Source organism: Calliopsis andreniformis, chromosome 2, assembly GCF_051401765.1.
Source record: "Calliopsis andreniformis isolate RMS-2024a chromosome 2, iyCalAndr_principal, whole genome shotgun sequence".
Lineage (NCBI taxonomy): Eukaryota > Metazoa > Arthropoda > Insecta > Hymenoptera > Andrenidae > Calliopsis > Calliopsis andreniformis.
In genome coordinates, this window is record NC_135063.1 from 13,853,815 (window position 1) to 13,876,819 (window position 23,005).

Below are 23,005 nucleotides of genomic sequence, written 5' to 3' on the forward strand. Positions count from 1 at the left end.
CCTCTGCCCCACCGCGTGCGTGTATGCGTCGGCGCGCGTGTTTATGCGATTTGCGCGGCAGTGTGGAGCGCGCGTGTGGGCCGCATTACGACCGCTGGCCCGTGACACCGAGCCCACGGCGGAGGGAGAGGCCGCTTACTCGCGCGCCGACCTGGAGGGGGAACGCGAAAACCTTCGCCGAGCATTACCGACGGGGACCTGACGAAACGCCCGCCGCGTGGATGCAAACGATCCCTCTGTAAAGACGTCTCGTGGGTGGAACGAGGATAGAGCTCGTACCAGCAGCAGGGGGTGAACGCGGTAGCGTGGCGAAACGTGGGGGTGACACGAGGGACACGGCTAGCAGTTCTTGGGAGGCTTCGGCTGGCTCGTTTTGGGGCCTGAATAGAAACCTGACCAATATTTTAAAACCCTGTATCCAGCGGTGGGAGATTTGTAACTGAAGATGTCGTCTACTTTTTTGCTAGCCATTCGAGCTTAGTATACTAACTCTGATATCTCACTTGTCCAAATCCAACAACTTTTTATTTAATACGTAATTAATTGGGACACCTTATCTTATATACATCCTGAATATAATCACCCACTCTCTCCGCCATAATGAAGTATCTTGGTATTAAAGGGAAGAGGGATTTAAAAAGCAGTGAAATTGAAGGAAGGGAGACGGAGAAAAGAGGAGAGAGCCACTGCCACAGTATCTCGTGCACCGAGTGCAAAAGAGTGCAGAGGCGGGTCGCGGGGAATCGTCGAGGACTGCGAGGTCGTGAGGTGGGGGACGGCGCGGGTGGAGGGGAGACAGGGCACAGTCGAGTGGGAGGACTAGGCCCGCGGGCCCCGTTCCACGGTTCTCTGTGGAGGGGATAGGCTTCTCTCTCTCTGTCGAGGTCTCTCTCTCTTTCTTCACGGAGGGGGGAGCGCGAAGAATAGGGGTGGGGCGGGCTACGACCCCGCCAGGCGCGTGCCCCAAGTCAGCTCGTATGCTCTACCGCGCCACGATTGATAACGAGCTGTGGTCGTGCCATCGATGCTTTACTACCGTGAATTTTTTGTCTAATCTTCGAACCATGTGACCTTTAATTCACCCCACGCGAAGGAACTGGAGAACGTGTAGCGTCTTGGACAGGAAATGGCTTTTAAATTCTAGTTAAGATTGAAATGTCTGTTCTCTTTATAGACAGTGTAAGAAGCAGTAATGCTGCAAGTCTGTGCCTTGAAAACAAACCAAGAACACGTGTATTATTTTCAGAATGATCTAACGCGATATATGCGTCTGGGGTGTGACAATTCTGACCGTTCAAGCGTCGAATATTTTAAACTAGTAAACGACACATTTGGAACGTCCACCGTCGGAGATTCGTTCATCTTCTTAAGCCTATTTGTGCCTATTATTTGTAACGAATTGTCAGTACCATGTCACTTTGGCGAGCCATACTGTTTCTCACTATACGTACAACAGATCTTTTCGTTATAAAACGTAGGACAATTTTGGGAACTGGGCCGAGTCATATCTCCTTTCTAAGTCAAAATAAAAAAATACATTCTCCTAGGCTAGAAAATAATTCTCCAAAGAAGAGTTCAGTTCACAGAATACTTGGCCCCAACCTGGTCACACAAAACACCAAGCCAGCAACAATATACGCTATAAAGGTACTCGCTTAGACAGTCGTAACGCCGTAGCTTCTGCCTCTAGAATAAATGAGACAACGTCGAGACGAGAGCCAGGCTTTAGCGACGCGCGGGCTTTACGAGTCGGCCGGGAAGATGACGAAACGGGACTACTGCATCGCAACCAGTATTTATAGAAGTCGAACGAAGAAGATCGTAAGCTAATGGTCGTATAAATAGTCCATCGCGGTCGCGTGACTTTTTAACCGGAAGGAAAGCTCCGTCTCTTTCACCCGGCGAGGCTCGCTTTAAAAGCGTGTCGTAAACGAGGAATCGTAAATCCAGGGCTCGTTGAACGTGCCCTGGCCGAGTGTCGCGGAGGAACGATTATCCGGCGTTGAACACGAGCTGTAAAAAGTACACGAAAGCGAAGAGAACACGGCGCGTGATAGGATTACCCGATGAACAAGCCAGGCCCGAACAGCCCTCGAGGAAGTTCGGACTTCCGCGAAACGCCGACGGAATCTTAAACGATCATCTGTTCCGTTTGCATCCGAGACAGCCCGAGACCTGTCATGCTCCGCGTCGAACCTGCACCGAGATACCTCGCCTACCCTTTTTGCGTTCGCGACTCTGCGCGAACAGGTTCCAGAGGAAAATGCGATAGGCCTGAGGATATAGACGGTATTACGAATTCTCAGAGTAATCGTACCACGAGTCGTAAGAAGAGGGACTATTTTAGAGATGAATTACTGAAGTAGAATAAGTAAAAGGAGAAGTTGGTTATCGTGTGTTGCTAAAATAGGTGGCCGTCGCTGGAGCGAGTCTTCAGCCACAGATTGCGTCGAAACACCTCAATCTAACATCGCGTATCCTTCGCGATACGATCGGGCAAGATCGTTTGACCGGAAACGGTCGCCCACGCGACCGATTCGTCCGTGATAAGTTGGCGCCGGGGTGGGGGACTCGGTTACACGCGTGTTGGCGATCGGACGTGGCGTGCTCGTCGACGATCAGGCCCAACTCGCCCACCAGTGTGTTTTGTAAATCGAAAAGTCGATTTCGGAATTGCTCGCTACCGCCTACGCGGCCAGATTTCGACGGTGCCGAAACTACGTCCGGCTTCGCCTACGTTCTGGTCACCCATCGACCAGAAGGGCGTCATCGGAGCTTCTGAACCCTGATCTTACGATACTTTGTTTGGGAGGTGACTTAAATAGCGTTTATTTTTTATCTGAGGCACGAGGAGACCTTTGTGATTCTCTTGAGTGCCTTCTGAGGATCTCTGACCTCTGACCTCGCGACATTTTGTTTAGGAGAGGACCTACAGGGATTGTGTTTTGTATTTGGTATTGCAATTAAGTATTCCCTTCCTGTGGAAAATGACTGGATCACTGGAAAGGCTTAAAAAGCAACCTGTTGCTTCTGGAGGTGTGAAAATCTTGCCAGGGTCGAAGTTGAAGACTTTATTAGCATTGACATTATCTCAAACTTCAGAGTGTCAGTTCAACAATGTTTGTACATCGACGTTCATTGCAGTTAGCGTCATTAGAGCCAGCCAAGAGAGGTGTGTCAGTCGCGTGATACGGAGAAAACTGCAATCTTGCGAAGTGTTCGCGTGGGAATGAATTTGGCTGTCTTGAACTGTGCCAGAGAGTGTTACGTAACGTGGAAAAATATCTCGAGTCTGTTTTTTAAAATAAATTTGACACTGTTTCTATCTGCTACATTTAAGAGGATTTTTCGATTGCCTTCCTTCTTGAAACAGGGAAAGTCCGAGGGAAGACTGTCTGGCTGAAAATGACATTCTGTCAGGCACGAAAGATGAATGTTTCTAAACGTGTCATGGAACAGAATCAAAACATATCTCTTACAAGAATGTGAAAAAACAGCACCGGAATTTCGTGTAGGAGAAACCCAGATGACATTAAAATTCTGAGAAAAATAAGCCCGACATTTTTATATCACAATTTTCGCTCGTCTTTTGTTAAAAACATGATGCATCGAAGTCACCTTCGTATTTCTATTCGCTAATTTTGGAAACACTGACAAATTATACGTCACTCCCATCGAAGATTTACTTTGTTCTTATCATTTCTCCTAATGTCGAGGCCAAGCCTGAAGAAGCCTGAACCAGCCTGATCCACAAAAAGGCGTATTTTGACGTTTCAGAAGGGAAATACATGTGTAAAGAATCGGAACGTGGTTCGCGGAATCGTAAGTCGACTCGTCGACCGACATCACTGACAGCCAGACTCTTCGCTGCGGTGGATTAAGGAAATAGGACTTAGCCTTTCGTTGACAAATCGTTCCGATTGTCGTATCGCTCCCCTTATCCGCTTATTTTACAGGCTAGGCACCGTGGGACTGATCGATGCAACGCCACCGATTAATGTCTGACGACATACCGACCGATTCCCCTGCCCCAGGCTGAACGCTAATCCCTTCACGAATCGAATGCTAAATCCGAGTTGTTGAAAGTCTAGTGACATCTTATGTGTCAGGGATGATGCTAATTATAAAGTAATTGTAATTATACGTACTTGGAGGGAGCTGCAATTTAGAAGACGTATAATCATTTTGAAGCAGAATTTTTAAGTCCTGGGTAAAGTTCTTTTCGCCACAGTGTGAATGTGAAGTAAGGCACTTGAAAAATATAGAGGAATGGTAGGGCAGGCTAATAGCTTTTCGACAAGCATTTAACGAGTCTCTTATACTTCCACTCGTCTGCGTAGAACAGCCCCGATCATCTGTACAGTAGAAGCGGGTCTGTTTGCAGGCCACTTGAAGCTATCCACGCTTATCGCGGCACGGAAAAATCCAAGTCCGCCGCTTGTGAGAAAACCTGCCACCGAAAAATCGGTCAAGTGTTCGTTGAGAAAATTTCGTCGTCGATCCGTGAGAAACGGCCCTGCTCGGTGGCCCCGAAACACGATTCCTCTTCGACACGAATTTACTACTGTGCCCACGTGTCGATCACTTTGATCTGCCATAACCATTAATTTCGCGGCCAAATAGAAAAAGAGATTTACGATCCCCGACAACGCGTTCGGAGAAACGATCGTGAATCGAGTTGCCCTCTAATCGCTGCGAGAACGTCGATTAAAAGATTGCACGGTCGAAGGCGAAAAGAGAAATGTCCAGGATCGGTGGACACGTTCACTCGGCGACGCTGCAACGCTTTTTCCCTCCTCGTTTTCCAACGGTACGCTGAATTATTGCTCCGTACCGTCAGAAATATCCCAGACGTTCACCTTCCACTGTCTTACGGGTCTCTTGAAAAGTCCAGGCTGAGCGAATTAAGCGTAATTAAAAAAATAACGAAACCGAAGTGGAAGACAAAGTTGAAAAGCGATCCACCGACGCCCTGGGCTCAGCGTTCCACGTTCCTTCGGCCGTGGCCGTTCTATTAATTTTCTAACGCTGTTAGTGGACCGGGAGGGAGGAGAGATCGGAGGTTGGCCTGGTGAATGCTGTCGTGTCGCTTCTTACTCGACGATCATTACCGCGTGTTGGGAATGTTAACGAATGTTTCGCGTGAGGTTTTGCCCCGTGACTGGACGCAATTTTCGCCAGTCGCTGCGGCGACGATCGAGCACGGTTTACGAGCGATATAAATGATCGCTAGGAGACAGCTCGAACTGAGATAATCGGCACTTATCGACGTTGTTAGCGCTTCGGATGAGAGACATTATAGGTCTCGAGCCAGGGTGTACCGATTTCATCGATGCTTGTTAACCATCTCGGTTTTTAATGCCCAAACGCACCGAGTGACGACATCGACGTGTCTACTGTATCGATTGTCTAAATTATCCGCATTGATTACGAGGAATTAAGAGGAACGTATTTTACTCCACGTTCTCTGATGTAATTCTTAATGAGGTTCATTTGTACATTATGGGCTACACATATATTCTCCTTGCTGACCATGAATTGTACAAATTAAACCGCGAGAATGTTAATAAGACAGCTGGGTACTTAACTGGGTATAACTGTTGATTGCTGAGAGCTAAAAACAGATTATTTAGATTTCTGCGAAGAAGAAATGATCGTACCTCATTGATAAAGCGGGCAGGGACTTGTAACCTTCATTCACTAACTATGTCACAAAAAAACTAGTAAATGTACACTATATCACATCAGTTCCCGTAATCGACTACACGCGATAAACATATTTACGCAATAAAATCATACGCTATATTATTATTATTATAAGGCCCCGAGTCACATGGCTCTTCCAGTACTCTCGGTGTACGGGTGCCGTCTGTGACCGACTGTACGCGGCACCACTTAAAATTCTCCGATGATAAAACCGTATTTATCGGCAATATATTTTGGCGTTCGAGAGAGAGCAACGGTAGTGCAATAAAAGCTGCCGTACGAAGCCTCCGATAAACCGTGTCGGTGTCGTTCCCTCCTTTTTTCTTTATTGGCCAATTAAAGTTCGGCCGTGTTGCACGCGCGTCGCGATATTATAACACTCCCTCGCGGCTGCGCGAGCGCGTTTCAAAGAGTTGTTACGACATAAAAAGCTGACCGCGTAACGCGCCACGGGCCCAATTATGCCCACGCTGCCTCTGCTGCTCGCGTTATGAAGCTCTTCATTATTGAAAAAGAACACTCCTCGCGACAATGCTGCTGGACAGTTCATAAATTCCGCAGATTCCCTCGGCCCTCCCCGCTTAATGCACCGCGGCGTTATCGGCGCCGCTCCGACGACCAATTACGACCTCGCCTCGAGAAAATTACGCCTGGACAAATTGAGATTTCAATTTGCGGGAGACGAGGCTTCGAGGGATCGCGAGATTTATCGAGGGTACTCGCGTGATTTATGGAAATTGAACCGAAACCGATCGAATCCGTCGGGGAATGAAGATTGTCGGATGCCACGAATTGACGGAGCGTGCTTTCTGCGACGAGGCTTCGTGGATTTCAGGGATTCTGGCAATGAGCTTATTTACATACGTTTTATGCTGCATTGGAAGAAATAATGAGCCTATCAGGGGCGATTTTCCTGGAAGCAGAGGAAAATTGCATCTGTCGTTTCTTGGCGAAGGCGAGGATCGCGCGTAAATCGCGTAGATGGCGACCCACATACGGTATGAAAGAATGTTTGGCTTTACGCTTCGGCTAGGCTAACAATAGATCCTCTCGATGGCGCGTTTACACGCTAGAAGCTCGCGTATACGCAAGTGCACGGCTCTTCGAGTTAATCCACTTTGCTGTTGATGGAAGAAGGTTTATTTCACATTGTCTGGCACACGAAATTTTCAAAACTACGATAGAAAAAAAATTGTTTAATACCCAAACATCCACATAAGGAAAGAAGTGATCAAGAATAAATCCCAAAGATTTTCACTCCCACATAAAATTCAACTTGCCAGGATCAACTAAGTTGGCAGCACGGTAATACTTGACATGGTAGTAAATTAATTAAGAATGAAGCCATCTGACGTGACATTACGACGTATCCAATAAATCATTTCATACACGAGACACGATAGAAATGTGATTTTATCTTTGCACGCGACGCACGATCGGTAGTCATTGGTTTATTTGTTCTGGCAGGCGATTTGCGAGTCGTGGCTGGCCGAAATACGGCTGGCCAAACGACGACGAAACACCGACGACAACGAGAGGAGGAAGATCAGCCGGCTTCCAGACTCTTCGCAGACTGGCTGCCAGCGACGCTGCCACTCTCGAGACCTGAATTCCTTTCGACGCTCGCTTTCGTGGTGCATGATTGCTGTGTACCGATCATCGGTGCGCTATGCTGCTGTCTGTCGCACATGTAATTTGCCTGTTAATTGCTTAGCTATGGAGCATAAATCAATTTCAATCGATCGACTTCTGAGAAGTACCTTTTTTCTGACTCTCAGCTCTAGATGGTCTTTCGAGTCACTTCCACCTTAACGCAAGGAGAATTTGTAGATAAGCAGAATTTCCTTTTGCATCTTAAGTGAATTAACAGCAAGCCTACATGGTCAGGAGAAAAAGACGACAGATGTTAATTGCCACTGGCGCAGGACTATTAGAAATCATTAGAACGTCGAATTTGTTACACGCTTCGAGAGGCAAATAAGAAATTAATACCTGCTTGACGTGTCTGTGTGCACACGTCGTTAAGCCTGACGCCAGGCGTCGCAATTGCATCACAGGCGTCCAATTAAACTGAGGTCTATTTAAACGCCTGTCAAACCGATTAGGAAAGGGGATGGAGAATCCCGGTAACGTGTAATTTCAAGCTATGCGCGCGACTTCCAAATGAGCCAGTCGCCTAGAATGAGTTATAACTCGTTCAATCGCGCTCGTTAAGGAAACCAGGAAAAAGGAGAAGCGGAATCTACTTTGGAGGAATTCATGGCTGCGAATTTGCATCTTCGAGTCGCTCCTAAACGACTCGACTTCAATACTCTTGAACCTGAGCTTGAACGATCTAGAGTAGTCCTCAAGAACTCTGAACAGCATTCACGGCATCCGCTAATTCCCCAGAAACCTGTTACACGTCGTCATCACCAAAACCCTCGAATCCCATCTGAAAGGACCACAACCACGCCCAGCCTCTCCTACCACTGTCTCCTCTTCTTCGTCCAAGGAACGCTTCTTCCCCAGCGACCGAAAATCGTCGAGAGCGGCTGGTCGTTTCGCAGTTGCGAGCGGTGCGCTCCTTTGCATCTCGCGGCGCGATCTCTTCATCGCATCAGCCGCGTGGTCGTCGCCGTTCTCGCGTTTCCTGCGCCAGCAGCGACGCGTATAGCTAAGACCCGCTGCGCACGGAGCGGGTGATCGAATCGGGACGATAGCATTGCGAGAGAGTACACCAGGCCAAGAGTGGGAGTATTTTTCCTCCCTGTGTCCCTTTATCCGCTGGTACAGATTCCACCGCGAGTCCCGGCATAACCGCGATAAATTACGAGGGTGGAAGGCCGAAAGGGACCGCTGAACGAGCTGGAGGGCGAGGGAGGGGTGGACGTCGAGGGCGATGGCGGGGGAGGAAGCGAGAGGGAGAACGAAGGGAGGCAGGGGGGGGATCGAGAAGGTGGAACGACGGGTGCAGCTCGCTTTGCACACAATTTCCACGTGGTCGTCGCCGCCGCGGCGGTATCTTTGCGCGAAAATAAAGTGTCGTTGCCGGCTCGCGCGCTCGCGCGCTCGCGTTCGCGCATGCGCGACGCGTAGTCCGCGAAACGGGAAAGAGAGGCTGAAAACGGGTGGACGCGAGAGAGGGGGACGAGAGGGGGGAGGGAAAAAGGGAAGGAATGGTAGCGAGGCCCTTATTAACATTTCTCCGGGATTCGAGGCGAGATTAAATTGACAGGAAGGATTTGCGAGTCGTTTGTTACCGGCTACCCCTTGTCTCCGCTATCCTACCCTCTCGCTCGCTCCTTCCTCGTCCTTCTTTTCCCTCGCAGACTCGTTCTCGGCCCGAGTCCACGTCGGATTTGTTTGCGCGCCGCTACAAAAGCCGATTTTCTCTTTCTCCCTTTTGCGATCCCCACCCCTTCCACGGGGACCCTGATCGGATCGCGGACGTTCCCTTCGATCTCTCTTTTCCCCGCGATCTCGACCGATTCCGTTTCCGTCTCGCGGATCTTCCTAATTATCGCCGTTGGCCTTGGTTCTTGGCTCTCTCTGCAGAGCAAGAGTCTTCGCTTAATTGCGTGGTGACGAAAGTGAGTGTCGATTCTAGAGCTTCTGCTTTCCATGGCTCGTAAGCGTGAATTAAGCTTCCTGATTCTATCTTTGAGTAGCCCTCAGGTTTCGTCGAAACGAGTTTCAAATTGAAATGATGCGCAGGAGCTTCGTAATGCAAAGATTACGAAGCATCCTCGCTGACGAGTTCATCAGCAACCCTAATGCCACATTCCTCTCATTCTTCGTCTTCCTCTCTGTCTTGCCATTTTATCTTCCTGATCTCTTACATCCGTCAAAAGTCCTCCTTTTTCAGCCCGATTATCGCTACAAAGTGCTACAACACAGGCGGCTACTTCAGTTACATCGTTAGCTCGATGGAAAACGAGACGGGGAGAGGTTGCAAATGCGAGCAGCCGCTAAATCGTAATTAAAAGGATCAACACCGATCATCCAGTCGATCTTTAATCTCGCTCTTTTTCTTCTTTCTCGTCTCTATCGCGAGAAACGCGGCTGCTTGCGCAACGCTGACGGTCGAACACGAATCTGTACTTACCCGCATGCCGACGCTCGCGCGTACAAACGCGCTCGAACATCCTCCGAGATATCGTGAATCGCGTATGCGTATTGTCTCGCGATTGATCGCGCCAAGGACCGTCTAATTCACGCTTTGCTGCGTATTTACCTGTGGTGACTCGAAGGACTAGTAAAATGGAAATTACGAGGCTTTGTGCCAGCGTAGGAAATTCTTGAAAACTGCGTGTATTAGTTGACTAGTGAAAGGGCCTTCCTTCTTTTAGTTTTTCTTTTTTTTAATGCAATCGAATGATCTTTGAAATATTTAAATCCCTCTTGCATCGCTGCGTTGAAGAATGTTAAGAAGTGGGAGCAATGAAAAACTGTTATCCATCTGTCCATTGTATCATCAGGCTCCTTATTGCGATCGACTTCCCCTGCGTGCCCTTAATCACTGGCTTCTCATTAGTAAGCGTCAAAGGCACCGACCACGTGGCGAAAGTTGAGTAATTCTTTTCACGGGTCCCTTTTGAACTGCTGATTCTGACTCGTTCGCGCGGTAGGGTCCAGGAGCGAACTGGGCCACGCTGAAAGGCCGATTTTTTCGAATTTAATGGAGCGAACGAGACGCCAGGGATTCCGGGACGGAGAAAAAGAAAAACGTTCGTCGATACGGCCTCGCGCTTTTTACTGCTCGAGGCTCGCGGGATAGCTATGCTAAGGCTGGAGAAGAGAGGCGAAGAATTCTTAAGGGAAATCTTCGAAAGAGATTTTCTAAAAGCATGTAGTGTACTTGGTGACTCAGAGAACCACACAGCATCTCCATGAAACGAGAAATATGAAGACACTGAATAATTTTCCAAAAACATTACCATTACCTGGAATTAATTTTCTCTACAAACTGAACCTCCCCCCTTCAACAAAATAGACAATTCGCGCGTGGAAACTCTGCGAAGTGTGACACAGACAAACACTCTCAGAGCAGTAGATGCACAAACAACGTTGAATTACGAGAAGCAATATCTCGACTCGCGTACGAGTGAGAACATCGCGCGAGAATATCAAAGCGCGCATGGTACAATGGTTGCGATAATTCGGTGGCTCGTCTAAATCAACACCGAATTCTGGGTTGAGTGTCGCCCTGTCTGAAAACTGCACCGATCAAGTCCAAAAAGTCTCCTCCACACCCTCCTCCACCACCTGGCCCCGATGGATTACGCGGTCCACTGCGCTCGAACAAGTATTCCGAGAACTATTCTAAGTCCGTCCGCGTTTGCCGTCTTATTAATGCCCCTGCTCCTCCTTCCGCGGTCTCGACGACTTCTGCGCCGAGCAGCGGCCAACAGCTGCGACCTGGAGGCTGCCCTGGGATAGAGAACCCCGGAAATTTGCTCTTGCGCTTGGCTAATTTGAAGCAAACTCTTGAGACATTGTTTCGTGACTCATCTTGAAGCAGTAACTGATGATCCTAGGAGAGGATATTTAGGATTGTAACTACAGGGGTCCCAAGGCATGCTCTTTGGTTCCTTTTTTGACCTCTTTGCTGTGTTAGACAGTGGACTAGAAGGTTGTTCGCTGTTTAGAGGATTGAACTGAACAGTAAAGTGGAATATTAATTATGCGTCCTTAATGTGAAAATACTCACATCCTGTTTCTGAAAATTCCCCCATTAAGAACATGTTGCAACCAAGGGGAACAAGCGTGCACAAATTCCAAGAACCCGTGCAGAAGTTTAGCGACTGGTCCAGTAATTACAGCCAGTCGGTGCTCATTTATTCGATGCAAATGAAGTGGCAGCGTAACTCAAAGCTCCCGGCACTGTCCGCACTTCCGAAACGCATTAGCGCGCGATTTACCATCCATTTAACGGGCTTTTCTCGGAGTGGACGTTGGATTTCTTCATCCATAGAGAGAATTCCAGTGGAGCGTCGCGATCGATATCTCGATGACGATTAAATAAAGCCTCCAAGTCGACATTCCGAGAGTTACGCCGATCGTTAGGCGCGGGTATGCGGAATATGACGTTTCATTTCATACTCGATCCCATTAAGATCGGATAAGTCAATCCCAGACGCGCTTGGAATACTATTTCCTGTGATGGAAGGAGAAACGCTTCGATCCTTTTCCAATAATGGATGAAAACTTCGCATGATATAAAAATAGGATAATCTCTGCTTCTTGCACAATCATTAGCAGATAATTATGGAGAAATACTTGTTCAAGCGATTAAAATAAACTGCTGAATCAATTTCCCGCCCTCCACAAGCTTCTCCGATACTTTCTCCTGGCACGTTAAGAAACATCGCTGGAATCTTCAGCAAATTTGCTTTTCTGGAAGACAAGGATTAAAAATTCCCTGAAGGCCGACAGAGAAATTATTCAGGAGACCCGCGGCGCTCCGCGTTAATTGCTCGTTAATTACCCCTTTATCGTGCATCGACGAGAGCTCGCGTGTACCTCAGTCACTTCGTTATTCGGCAATTATCTTGATAAGTGTCTCGCGATCACTCGGCAAGACGTTCGCGACAGCTGGTCAACGTAAATCTAATTGATCACCCTGGATACCTCGGATTTTTTTACGCGGACCAGCGACGAGAAAGAAGAAGGAGGAGAAAGAAGAAGGAACGTGTTCATTCCGCTCGTCGGCGGACGTTAACGAAGAGGTTATTTACCGTGGGTCGCCCAGTCGCGGCATTAATTCTTCGCTATCGCGATAACTCGCCGAAACGCGCGGCTGGCATTGGAGCAATTGGCCAGCTGCCAATCGACTCGGCTACCCGCGATACGCTGTCGAACTCCTCGAACCTGCCTATCTCGCTCTCCAATCCGAGAACACGCAGTCGACCCTCGTCGAAGCTTTTGTCCTCGTTTCTCGGAGGGATCGAGGGAAATCGCCAACAGAGTGGTCAGCGATGCTGCCTTCGTCAACATTAGAGGATTACGATTCAAAGAGGATTCTCGAGAGTAGAGGAAGTCAGGATAAAGTTGCACGTAGACGCAACAACGTTATATTTCCTCGAGAGTGTTTCTCAACGAAGACCTCGAGGTCATAGAAATTCCTTTACATGAAACTTCATATTTTTACGCACGCTACACAGCCGACATTAAGATGAACGAGCTATGAGTAATATGATCCCTGGGCAACTCTGATTACAAAAATTTCCTGTCATCTGAGATATTCCTGGCACATTATATTCAATCTTCATAAAAATCAGCTGTTCCATTAATAGTGCATGTGTCTACAGCCAGGTGGTCCAAGAATTTCTAAGCACTGTTCATAACTAAAACCTGTATATCTGATTTAACACTTCCTTCTCGACCACTCAAAGCTATCGAATATCGAAGTCGGGCATTACAAACGGTTATTCCTGAACTCAGAAGCGCGCTGCGACACAGAGTGCATATTCGTGGGGGACAAGGTGCACGCGGGCGCGGGCGGTAAGCAATTTAAATTAATGCCGCTCTTAATGCGCCTTACGTGTCTTATGCGTTTTCCCCGCTTTTGCCGTATTTACAGCTGGATGTTTCGATGGCTCGGCCGATTGTCGGCGATCTATTATGAAAAATTGAACTGTCCTCCGGGTCCCACGAGGATCGTATTAATAATAAGAGAAGAAAAGAAGAGAAGGGAGAGGAGAAGGGAGAGGAGAAGGGAGAAGAGAAGGAGAGAAAGAGGGAAATGGAAGAGGTCGACACGCGCGCGTATAGCGGAACTTAATTACAGTACCAGGGAAGTTACCTTCGCGACTGGTGGAAGATTTATCGCGGCACTCTCGAAATAATATTGGAAAAAATCCGGCAGAACTCCGCACTTTCACCCGACGCGATGCTATCTCTGTTGTTAACTTCCTTATAGGAGCACCGTCCTTGCGTACGACGCGCGATAAACTGGCAATGTCAATTACGCGCCTCTCTTTCGACTCTGCCACGCCGACCGCAACATCCTCTACACAGGAAGCGCCGAAACCGCTGCGTTGAATATACGGACAATTTTAACGATTTGGAAATTCTCCACGTTTAACGATAATATGCAATTTCATGCTCGATTCAAGGCGATTCTTTAAATTAACGCTTGGAGAGCGCAGCTTCCGTGGCGTATGATCTGAAAGAATGCTGTGATTTGGTTGAATGGGGTATTCAATGCACCGAAAGAATTTCAGAAGGAGATAGTGGAATAAGTGCCAAATTCTCACGGAATTCCTGTGCCTGGATTTGGGTCAAGGCTCCATGACTGCACCTACTGTCGAAGGAAGTCACCGCGGGCTTTTCGTTAGTCACACTTCGGCTCAAGGAAACTGACCTATTCATCTTTCACGCAGCGGCGAGTACAGCCTGCTTGTCCTCGATTTGCATCGCGGCTGCGAAAGAGGAGAGGTGGTCGCGCGAATCAGCCGAGGACAATAAATTCCCATTAAACAGCGCAAGCAATATGCAGGATGCACACATTTTTTCCCGATTACATTACATTCGAGGAAATTGCAGTCCCTAGGCAGACTGCACGCTGAAGGAAGCATGCTACTGTATGGATCGGCTATTTGCTCGAAATACGAGCGATCGAAATCAAAACCGTGTACCGTTCCTCGGGGCGGTTCAAGTACCCGCTTTAACTTTCATCCCAGGTCTCGGCGGGCTCTTATCTGAGCGCACCTACGTGTACACCCATCCGCCTATCTGTTTATCTGCCGACTGTGGAAGAATCATCGGCATGCGTTTCTACAGCGGTTAGGATGCGTGCAAACACAATGTAACGTCGCGATAGCGCTCGTGTTACGCGGTCCTAGTGTCTCGTGTTCCTTAACGCGCGTTCAGACTGCGCATGTTAAGCGAGTTTGCGGTCGTGATATAATTCGCTGTGGGTATCGGCCTCTCAAACGGAGGTACTTTTTTCCTCGACCCTTTTAAAGCAAAGGTAGCTGCTCTCAGTGGGTCGAAAAAACGGAAGATCGTGTGGTTGATAAATTGGACCGAGGTCGATTTTGAATAGAGAAAAGGAGGATTAATTGATGAGTAATTGCCGCGTCGAAGTCGAAGCAGGGGAAACACGGTCCCCATAGAGCACGTGCGCATGCGCTATTGCTACAGGGGGCTACCGCTCGAGCGCATGCGCCCACGCCTACGGTCGGGCGCGCACACAGCGCTGGCTGGAATAAATGCGTGTTTATCGCGGCGGTGGCGGTGGCGGCACTGCTTTTGAAGCCGACAGCAGCTCGTGCTCGCTTCTACTTCTCTTCCTCCCTTTCTCTCTCTCCCCCGTGGCTGTTCTCTCGGCTGGTTCCCGCTTCGTGGCCGTCGCAAGAGGCTCCCTCGCGCAGATGGGCCCGTCCGATTTACATAAGGCCGCGGTCTCTCCTTCTCTCTTCGCCTGTCCACTCACACTGCCATTCGGTGGCCTCTTCTTATTAAGCGAACGCGACCGCGCGCGAGAGAGCCTCTCACGCACACGCGTTCCCTTTATTAAGGGCGCAGCGCACGAGCGCGCACCACGGGGACACAGAAGCGCCGCGCATGCCTTGTTGCGCTAACAATACGACCGCCCACGTACGAGATATCTCGTTTTATTATTATCCCTCTGTCCGCTCTCTGCCCTTTCCCTCCTCCCCTCCGCCCCTCCACCGCGACGCTGCTCCTTCCCTTCCTCGTCCTTTCCCGCTGTTCCTTGATCTTGGCTTCTGCTCCTCCTCCTTTTTCTTCCTCTCTCCAGCGCTATTACTTTTCCTCCTCCTCGCTGTCCTTTTGCTCCGCGACTGCTAGAGTATCTTGATGCCATACCGTTTGCATCTCGAGACACAGCGCGCAGGATTTCTCCAGGATACTTCTCTCCTCCTTTCGCTCGACAAAGCCTCGACTATACAATACCGATTATACAATACCGATTACGACCGCACTATTTTCACCGCCCCGTTTTTCCACCTGGCTAAGAGACGCTCGGTTACAAGCTCTGTCGACCGTTTTCGCAACGAAGAAAAAGCGAATGGGAAAGTGGACGGGGTAACAAAGGCAGGGAGAAAGGGAAAGGGGACCCAGCCTGAATCCTTTTTCGCCTACGCCGGTGGGTCCTACCGGGGCCCAATATATAACGCGCACGCGCTTGTGCTCAAAATGGCCACGAGTTACGAGGAAGGGACCACCTGCGTCAAATCGCATTATACGAGAAACGATACATAATCGCGCGGGCAAACTGCCGTTCCCGTGTACATACCTCGCCTCATAAAGTCGTAGCTACGACGCGGTTCGAGGGAATCTTTTTGTCTGTTCGTCCATTGTTCCGCCACGTCGTCGAATCGTCCTCTATTTGCTGCTACAGGGTGTCGTTAATATCGTATATACCCTTTATATGGATGCCGAAGGTGTATGGCTACGATACTCCCTGCGACGCTTCCTGTTCCCTTATTCTTTCTGTACCTTTCCCTAAATAATTTTGAGATCAGATGGGAAATATAACAGAGAACGTTACTTCATTGTTTTTTCTAAGCTCCCACTTTCCTCGCAACAATTAAAACCCCACCATAAAGAGTCCCTTAAAGTTACGAAAGCGATCCAGCCGCGTGCCAGGGAAAAGAAATGGAATCGGCCAGCAGGGAGGACAGGGATTATAAATCGAAGGTCAGCGCGCTTGGGACCTCTCTCGCGATTCGCTGCCGCGTCGTCGATTCTTCCTGCGGATTCTTGAGGTAGCGCTGTAATTTTTCACGCCCGTTCGCCCCCGAAACGCGAGGGACTTTAGCGTGGAAGGAAGAAGGAGGAACGAAAAGAAACGAGCTCGCGCTTTTAAAGACGCATGACTCACCTCGATCTCTCGCGACTAGGATATATCTGGTACACGGGGATAAAATAAGATGCGTGGAGGGGGGATATGAACAACGGAGAAGAAAGAAAGTAAGAAAAATATCGTCTGGGTTTCGCTGGTTTGTCAGGTCCAGGCTGCTCCGTGGAGACCCAGAGACTCGAGGCTGTCAGAGCGTGAAAGTTCGGAACAAAGATAAATTTGTCCCAGTGTTTCTTGGGTTACATCAACCTTCGTCCTCCTCTGTTTTCCACCTTCCCTGTCACGCGAGACGCGTTGTCTAGAAGCCTCTTGGCACGAGGAACAACTTGATTCAGTAGATTGAGTAGAACACTTGGTTCGAATGTACCTGAGCACAGCAGGGTTCTTGTAGAAATGTAAGAATTTATGGATATGCAGCATTCTTCTTCGGTGTCCCCTCTCTCTAGGTTTAGCTCTACAGACATGAGCTCCTTTGGAAACGGAAGTCAATCGAGACTCTCGGGAGATTCAGTTGACCATACTTCAGCACATATTCCTTGCAGAATTTTTATCTAGTCCCACATCTAACAAGACTGCCCCTAGCAGTGTCTGTCTGACCATAAAGGAACGTTCTCCTTGCTAGGCTGGTAGGAAATCACAATCGTATTGATTACAAATACAAATCGTCCAGCGATTTCTAATATGGACAGTCATTTGTGTAGTTATCCTTTTCGCCTGGTTGAATAAGATCCAGCTAGGACCTCGATGGAGGGGGCGGGGGATAAAGCAGGCCAAAGAAAAGGAAGGTTTCGCGAAGTGGCCACAAAGGCATCGCGAGCATTGTCAGTGACAAAACAGAAAGCTGGTATACTGACGCCACTATCATAACGTACGAGCAACATATCGCATGACAAGAGTGGCCCCGGGGAACACAGGGCCCCGCTGCTGACCCCGCTGACCCCCGCTGTTTTTGTGCCGGTGCCTGTCGAGTCGGACCTTTGGGTCCTGGTCCCAAACTGCGAAACATGCCGACACGGTACCGGTAACCCCCGAGGGCCTCTCACGAAACTCACGGTGCCGCGGTACGTCCTGAACTTCGGACGTGAAACACGATATTCACCGTTCTGGGCCACCAACTACCATTTCGCCTCTGTGCCCCCTCTGCGCTTCTTTCCTCGACCGCCTCGCTGGTCCACGTATCGACGTCTGTTCAGAGAACAGCGCTCAGAGTGTTCAGAGAGGCGTTTACGGCGTGTCCCACTCATATATGTATAACACTATATGGGGCATTGGGTATACTTTCAATGAGGGGCCCATGAAGTCAGCACCGAAGTACAGATGTGTATCTCTCTGTCTTTTTTCGCCACCTCTCTGACGCATGCACGTAACACTTCAGGGTATGTAAAAAAGATAGATCTATACACTTCCTCATGTAAATTATGTTCAAGCAGACATAAAAGAGATGGAGCTATATACTTCCCATGCATCTTCATCCTTTCATCCTGGCTTCAGCCCGCAGTTCCGATGTCCCCTATAGTCTTATACGTATATGGTCCCATTTTCCTCTGAGATCGGTCATCTACCGACAGGTGCATCGGTCAGAAGAAAAGCCGGGGAAAAGTCGGTCGAATGATTCACAGAGCTGCGAGAGGGATTCCGAATTAGGAGGATCTACGCGCGAAGTTGGTTTACGAGGTCGTCGCGTCGGCAGAGGGCAATAAGTAACGGCAATTACAAGGCAACGACGCCGATCGCGGCGGCGGTCGTGTCGAACGCGCATGCTCGGTGGCGCGGACGCATGCGCGTTCGGCGGCTCGATCGCAACGGCGGCGGCGCGTTCGGTATTCAAATTAACCGATCGATCGGCCGTGTTCACCTCGCACATTATGCAAATGCCGTGAAAACACGTAAAAGTTTTCTGCAAAACCAATTACGCCGACGCGACATCGGCACCGTGCCTGGGCCCAAGTTAATTGCAAATTTTTGCGCCGTCCAGTCATTACGCTGCCCCCCTTTATGCGTCGTCTCCATCCCCCTCGCCGCGTCTCTGGCCAGCAGCCGATCCGAGAGCGGAGAAGAGTGGAGGAAGAAAGATGAAAGAATGCTCTTTTGCAATTCCGGTCGAGCGAAGTGTCGGGCACGAGCCATCATTCTTAAAGCACGAAATCGATCCGCCGACGTAAATTGTTAGCCTTTAAAGATGCCCAGGCGCGGAGTTACGAGGCGTCCGCGAGTTAAAGGACATTTTGTCCAATGATGTTTCATTAGTAGGGTAAAAACCGTCGTCGTTCGTGGTTTACGAGCTGACGAGCCCCCGATTCGTAGCTCGTTTCTTCTTAAACGCCTGCGCTCGCTCGTCCACGCCCGAAATTGCCGGAATGATTGTTTACGACGTGCGACAGTTCCTGGATAATTGTACACGATCTTCATTTATCTCAATTAGACAGGGGGATACCTGCTGCCTTACGAAGAAAGAGGCATCCTCGCGTTCTTCTCTCGATCACTTCTACGAATCCTCTCTGTCAACCATGCTCTGACGATTTTTATTTTAGTCACAATGACTAACAAGTTGTAGCAGATTCTATTTTCCTCTCGAATCGATTTTTGTTTAGCATCGAGAATTCCCTCGGATGGTTCACCTAAGCTTCCTCCACGTTAAGTGTCTCCCGATCACGTGCAGACAATTAGTAGCGGCAGTGTCAGCGGCTCAGGACCGCTGCGCCAGCCTGGAAGGACACGGCTGCATGGCCGTCTCGCTTTTGAAGTTCGTTCGTCGGCGTCGCGGTCGTTTGTCACTCTGGTTCGCCTATTTAAACGTCAGGATCGGCGACAAGTGTCGACAGAACTGCTTCACCTAAGTCAGCCTTGATACATTTCGCCCACGCGGCATCGGTGAGCGGCTTTTCCATCTTCCGCGTCCCGTACACCTACACGCGGGCCTCACCTCTTCAAGGCCGACCCGAGCCCCATCGCCGTGCACGCGTGGACACGCTGACGAACCGTAAACCTTTCCTCGGCTAAACAACATCCTCCTCCGCTCGTCCCCGTTTCGACTCGCGATCAACAAGCCGCTAGAGCCTTCCACTGACCGAAACAGAAACGGTACTTCGCTTCTTTCTCGGAGGACAGCGGTCTCGTCGAATCCAGAATTCTCCGCGCGAACTTTCCGGTTTTCGGGAAGCACTCCCACGCCGGGAACCGGCTCCTCTTCCCTCACCCCTCAGCTTCCCTTCATCTTGGAGCCTCTTGGAGTCCGTTTGAGTCTCTTTGAGTCTCTTGGCGTTTCGTTGATGCTTGTAATTGGATACTTGGACAACACTACTAGAGATTTCCAAGTTACAATTGTGATGATCACTCGAATATACTTTCTGATGGAATAATTCTGACTATTTTCAATTTCTTTTTTTTTACGAGGAGGTCAGTGAAATTCGCAAAGTAATCAAGCCTGCTGTTCACCTCCCACATGCTCAAGACAATCTTCTCGATCTCCCTCAGTGTCTCCACGACCATTTTCCAATTTCATCACAGCTCCCTCCCCGCGACGAGATTATCATTTCGTGCATTGAATGAATACAGTCGACGTTGCGAAAGAAAACGCAGGCTCCCGAAAGCCGACCATCGGTCGCTTTCTCATTGCGAACAAATTTCACCGTGTGGCGACAGATAAAGCCGAAGCGTGGCGTCATAAACAAGCGATTATCTTAATTAACTGAGAATTGTCTTAGCCCACGCAGCGCTGCCAAGCTGGCTGCCGGCCCACGTGCAGGAGGCCTGACGTCCCCGAAGCAGCGGATCGCGGTCGGGAAAATTTCGAGGGGACTTTTTTCTTCGGGGCGCCCCTCCTCGCCTGGCTCGTTATTATCTCGGCCGCGGACACGCGATTGCGGCGCGGAGCAATGCAATCTGCGCCGGTGTCGCGCACACCTATCACTGCTGGCACCGGAATTGTAATTGCGCTGACGAGAGTGAAAGGTGGAACGACGGGGTTTTGTTGTCCCGTGTTAGTCGAAAAGCTGGCCACGCTGGTCGAGTAGGACTGAAAATCTAGTGAAACAGAAGCATAGAAACGTAGAGAATTTGAGGTGCGTAAGTTCTTCTTAGGAGAACGTGTGTAGAGTTTACAAAACTTTCTTATAAATGACTTAGAATTATCTAATCGTTTCTAGGAGATCTATAGAGTCACTGACAGAGATCATTGAAGAGGCGTTATCGACGGGATCACTTTACCAAAGATCCACTCTCGAATCCTCTTCAGCGAAACGATCGCCTCGTTGCGACACGCGATCAGGCTATTACGGCTGAGCTACATCGCGTAGGAAGTTGTTTGTCTCGTTGAGAAAAGTTTCCCCGAACTCCTCTCGAAAACGGCGCCAAGCAGTTTTAATAAAACCGACAACGATCGCGAAATGACCATACCTCGACGACGTTTCGGGCACGTACCAGCGATTATAGTCGTTCGACATAATTAACGCGACTTTCGCGTACGAGGATTCTCTCTTCTCTGACAGTATGAATCGAGCCGAATCCTGCACCGTGAAATTAAACGATTGGAATTAATGATAATTCATGATCGGTTTAAGCTGCAGACTAAAGGCTGATATTATGGATAATATACGCATATTGAGAGGATAGTTCTCGGTTTCCAGGTGTTGCTGATGAGGACTTCTGTAGCTCGATAATAAAACCAGGGGACCGTATTAAGTTTACTTATTTCTTCTCTATCTAACTCTCGAATAATCTACCACTCCGAGCCGATGTACAGGCCTCTCCAAATACCCTTCATGCTACCAGCGTTTTTTTCCAAAGAAGAGCACCGTTTCTCATCACCATTAAACGTCGATTACCATTTGTTATTTTATCATTCGTACCTGAGCATACCTCGACAGAGCAAAAGCAAGCATTCCCGAGACGAAATGGCAGCATTAACGAACGAAAATTGCTCGATCGTGGTCGAAAGGCTACCTGGCATGCAGGGCGTATAACCGGGTGGTCGTTGGTGCCGACTCGCTGCCTCTAATTAGGCAATTAGCAATTTGTATCTCGCCTCAATCAAGGCCCCTCCGTTGCGCAATGATCCGTGCGTTCTCGAGATTGCGCTCGAGGGAAATCGAGGATCTCCCATCGGCCCCGTGGTCCTCGATCGCGGAACTCGTGAAAGTGGCGACGAGCGACGAGAAGGGAGGAAGAAAATCGTCGGGAGATCGGTTCGTTGGCACGCTGCGAGCGACGGACCCGTTCGCAGGGAGCAATTACCAGCGCGATTACATACGAGAGACAGAGGGACGGTAATTACTTTCGGTGGCTTTTTGTCGCGACGAGGCTCCCGCTGGCGTCGTCGATGCGTCGACGAGTTCGGCGCGGAAGACGCTCCATTAAAGTCCCCCTGGAGCAACGAGAAAAATCCGCGCGTGTGTCCGCGTCCAGGCAAATTGGGCGTACTTTATGTCACGCGGCGTAATTTACGCGTCGTTCGCCGCCTTTTCGCCGCGAGGTAATGAAATGGTAATAACAACGTTCTGATTCGGGGACGAGCCTCGGGCCGCCATCATTACGCCACTAATGTGGGAAATTGTGGCCCCCAGGGAGAGGGAGGCCCGCCTGCTTCGACCACCCGATCATGCCCAACGCGTTCCTGGACCTGCCGCGGTTTCTGCTGGCCGAAGGGGATTGGGACGGTTGGGGGTCAGACAAAGTCGATGGGATACTAAATAGCAGGCAATCCAGAAACGAGTGTCGTCAGATTATCTGGAACCTGGGGAGGAATGGTATGCATTCCAGGATGCAAGCCACTGCAACTGATTTTATCTGGAGGATCTATAATTGTCGACTAAAGATTGAAACTCGAGGTGGTTAGCGGAATATCGACAGCTTTTGTTTTTTCCCGAGAACTCTGCCCATAATTGGAACACGATCTTTACTTCCGTGTGCTGTTCATCCAGAAAAAGAGAATTCATGATTATGGATCGACGAACGACACGCGTCTGGGGTCCTTGAGTCGCGCGGAGTTGTGGACTATTAAAGGAAGAACCGTATAAATAAGCAATTATTAAGCTTCTGGGTAATGTTAGTCGGCGAGATAACGTGGCTTCGGTAATTCATTAGCTTGTGCTTCGAAACAGGAACTTCTTAGATTAGAAAATGGTCTTGACTATCGAATATTCTATTACGAGTATTCAGTCTGTGATATTTTCTACTAACGAAATTTCAATATTTTTAGAAGAATACCACAGGCGTTCAAGAATCCAAGACAGAACGAGCAAAGCAGGAATGCTGATAGATAAGAACATAAAAGAGATCCTTGCAATGACTGCGCGACACCAGAAGGAGAGGAGGCTCGTTACTGGTCAGCCGATGGGAATGACAATATTTCCAGGTAGCCAGGCCAGCGGTCGTCAGGTGTTCGGAGTTACGATAACGTCTAATAACGACGACGTCGGTGGAAGGCTGTCTCAGAGCGGCGGGAGAGAGACAGGGAGAGGAAAAGGCGAGGAAGAGAAGGCCAGGCAG

At 49.2% G+C, this 23,005-nt stretch overlaps 2 protein-coding genes across 5 annotated transcripts in view; both read right to left on the bottom strand.

The window, feature by feature from the left end:
• The window catches only part of LOC143185668 (uncharacterized), a 185,052-nt gene that overhangs the window by 34,356 nt on the left and 127,691 nt on the right, over nt 1-23,005 (bottom strand). The window lies entirely within an intron of this gene.
• On the bottom strand, nt 9,459-10,095 carry LOC143187248 (uncharacterized). Its single transcript, XM_076391342.1, has 3 exons — nt 10,057-10,095; nt 9,794-10,010; nt 9,459-9,574 (listed from the first exon to the last, which is right to left on the bottom strand). The coding sequence occupies exons 1-3, from the start codon at nt 10,093-10,095 to the stop codon at nt 9,459-9,461; spliced, it is 372 nt and encodes a 123-aa protein (XP_076247457.1).

Bases quoted from the DNA above. Each gene is read 5' to 3' on its own strand.
- LOC143187248 (XM_076391342.1), bottom strand. From the start codon at position 10,095: ATGCAAGAGGGATTTAAATATTTCAAAGATCATTCGATT. The intron at 10,011-10,056 runs GCATTAAAAAAA...CCCTTTCACTAG, and splicing joins ATTTCAAAGATCATTCGATT to TCAACTAATACACGCAGTTT. The intron at 9,575-9,793 runs GTAAGTACAGAT...CCTGTGTTGTAG, and splicing joins GCGCGAGCGTCGGCATGCGG to CACTTTGTAGCGATAATCGG.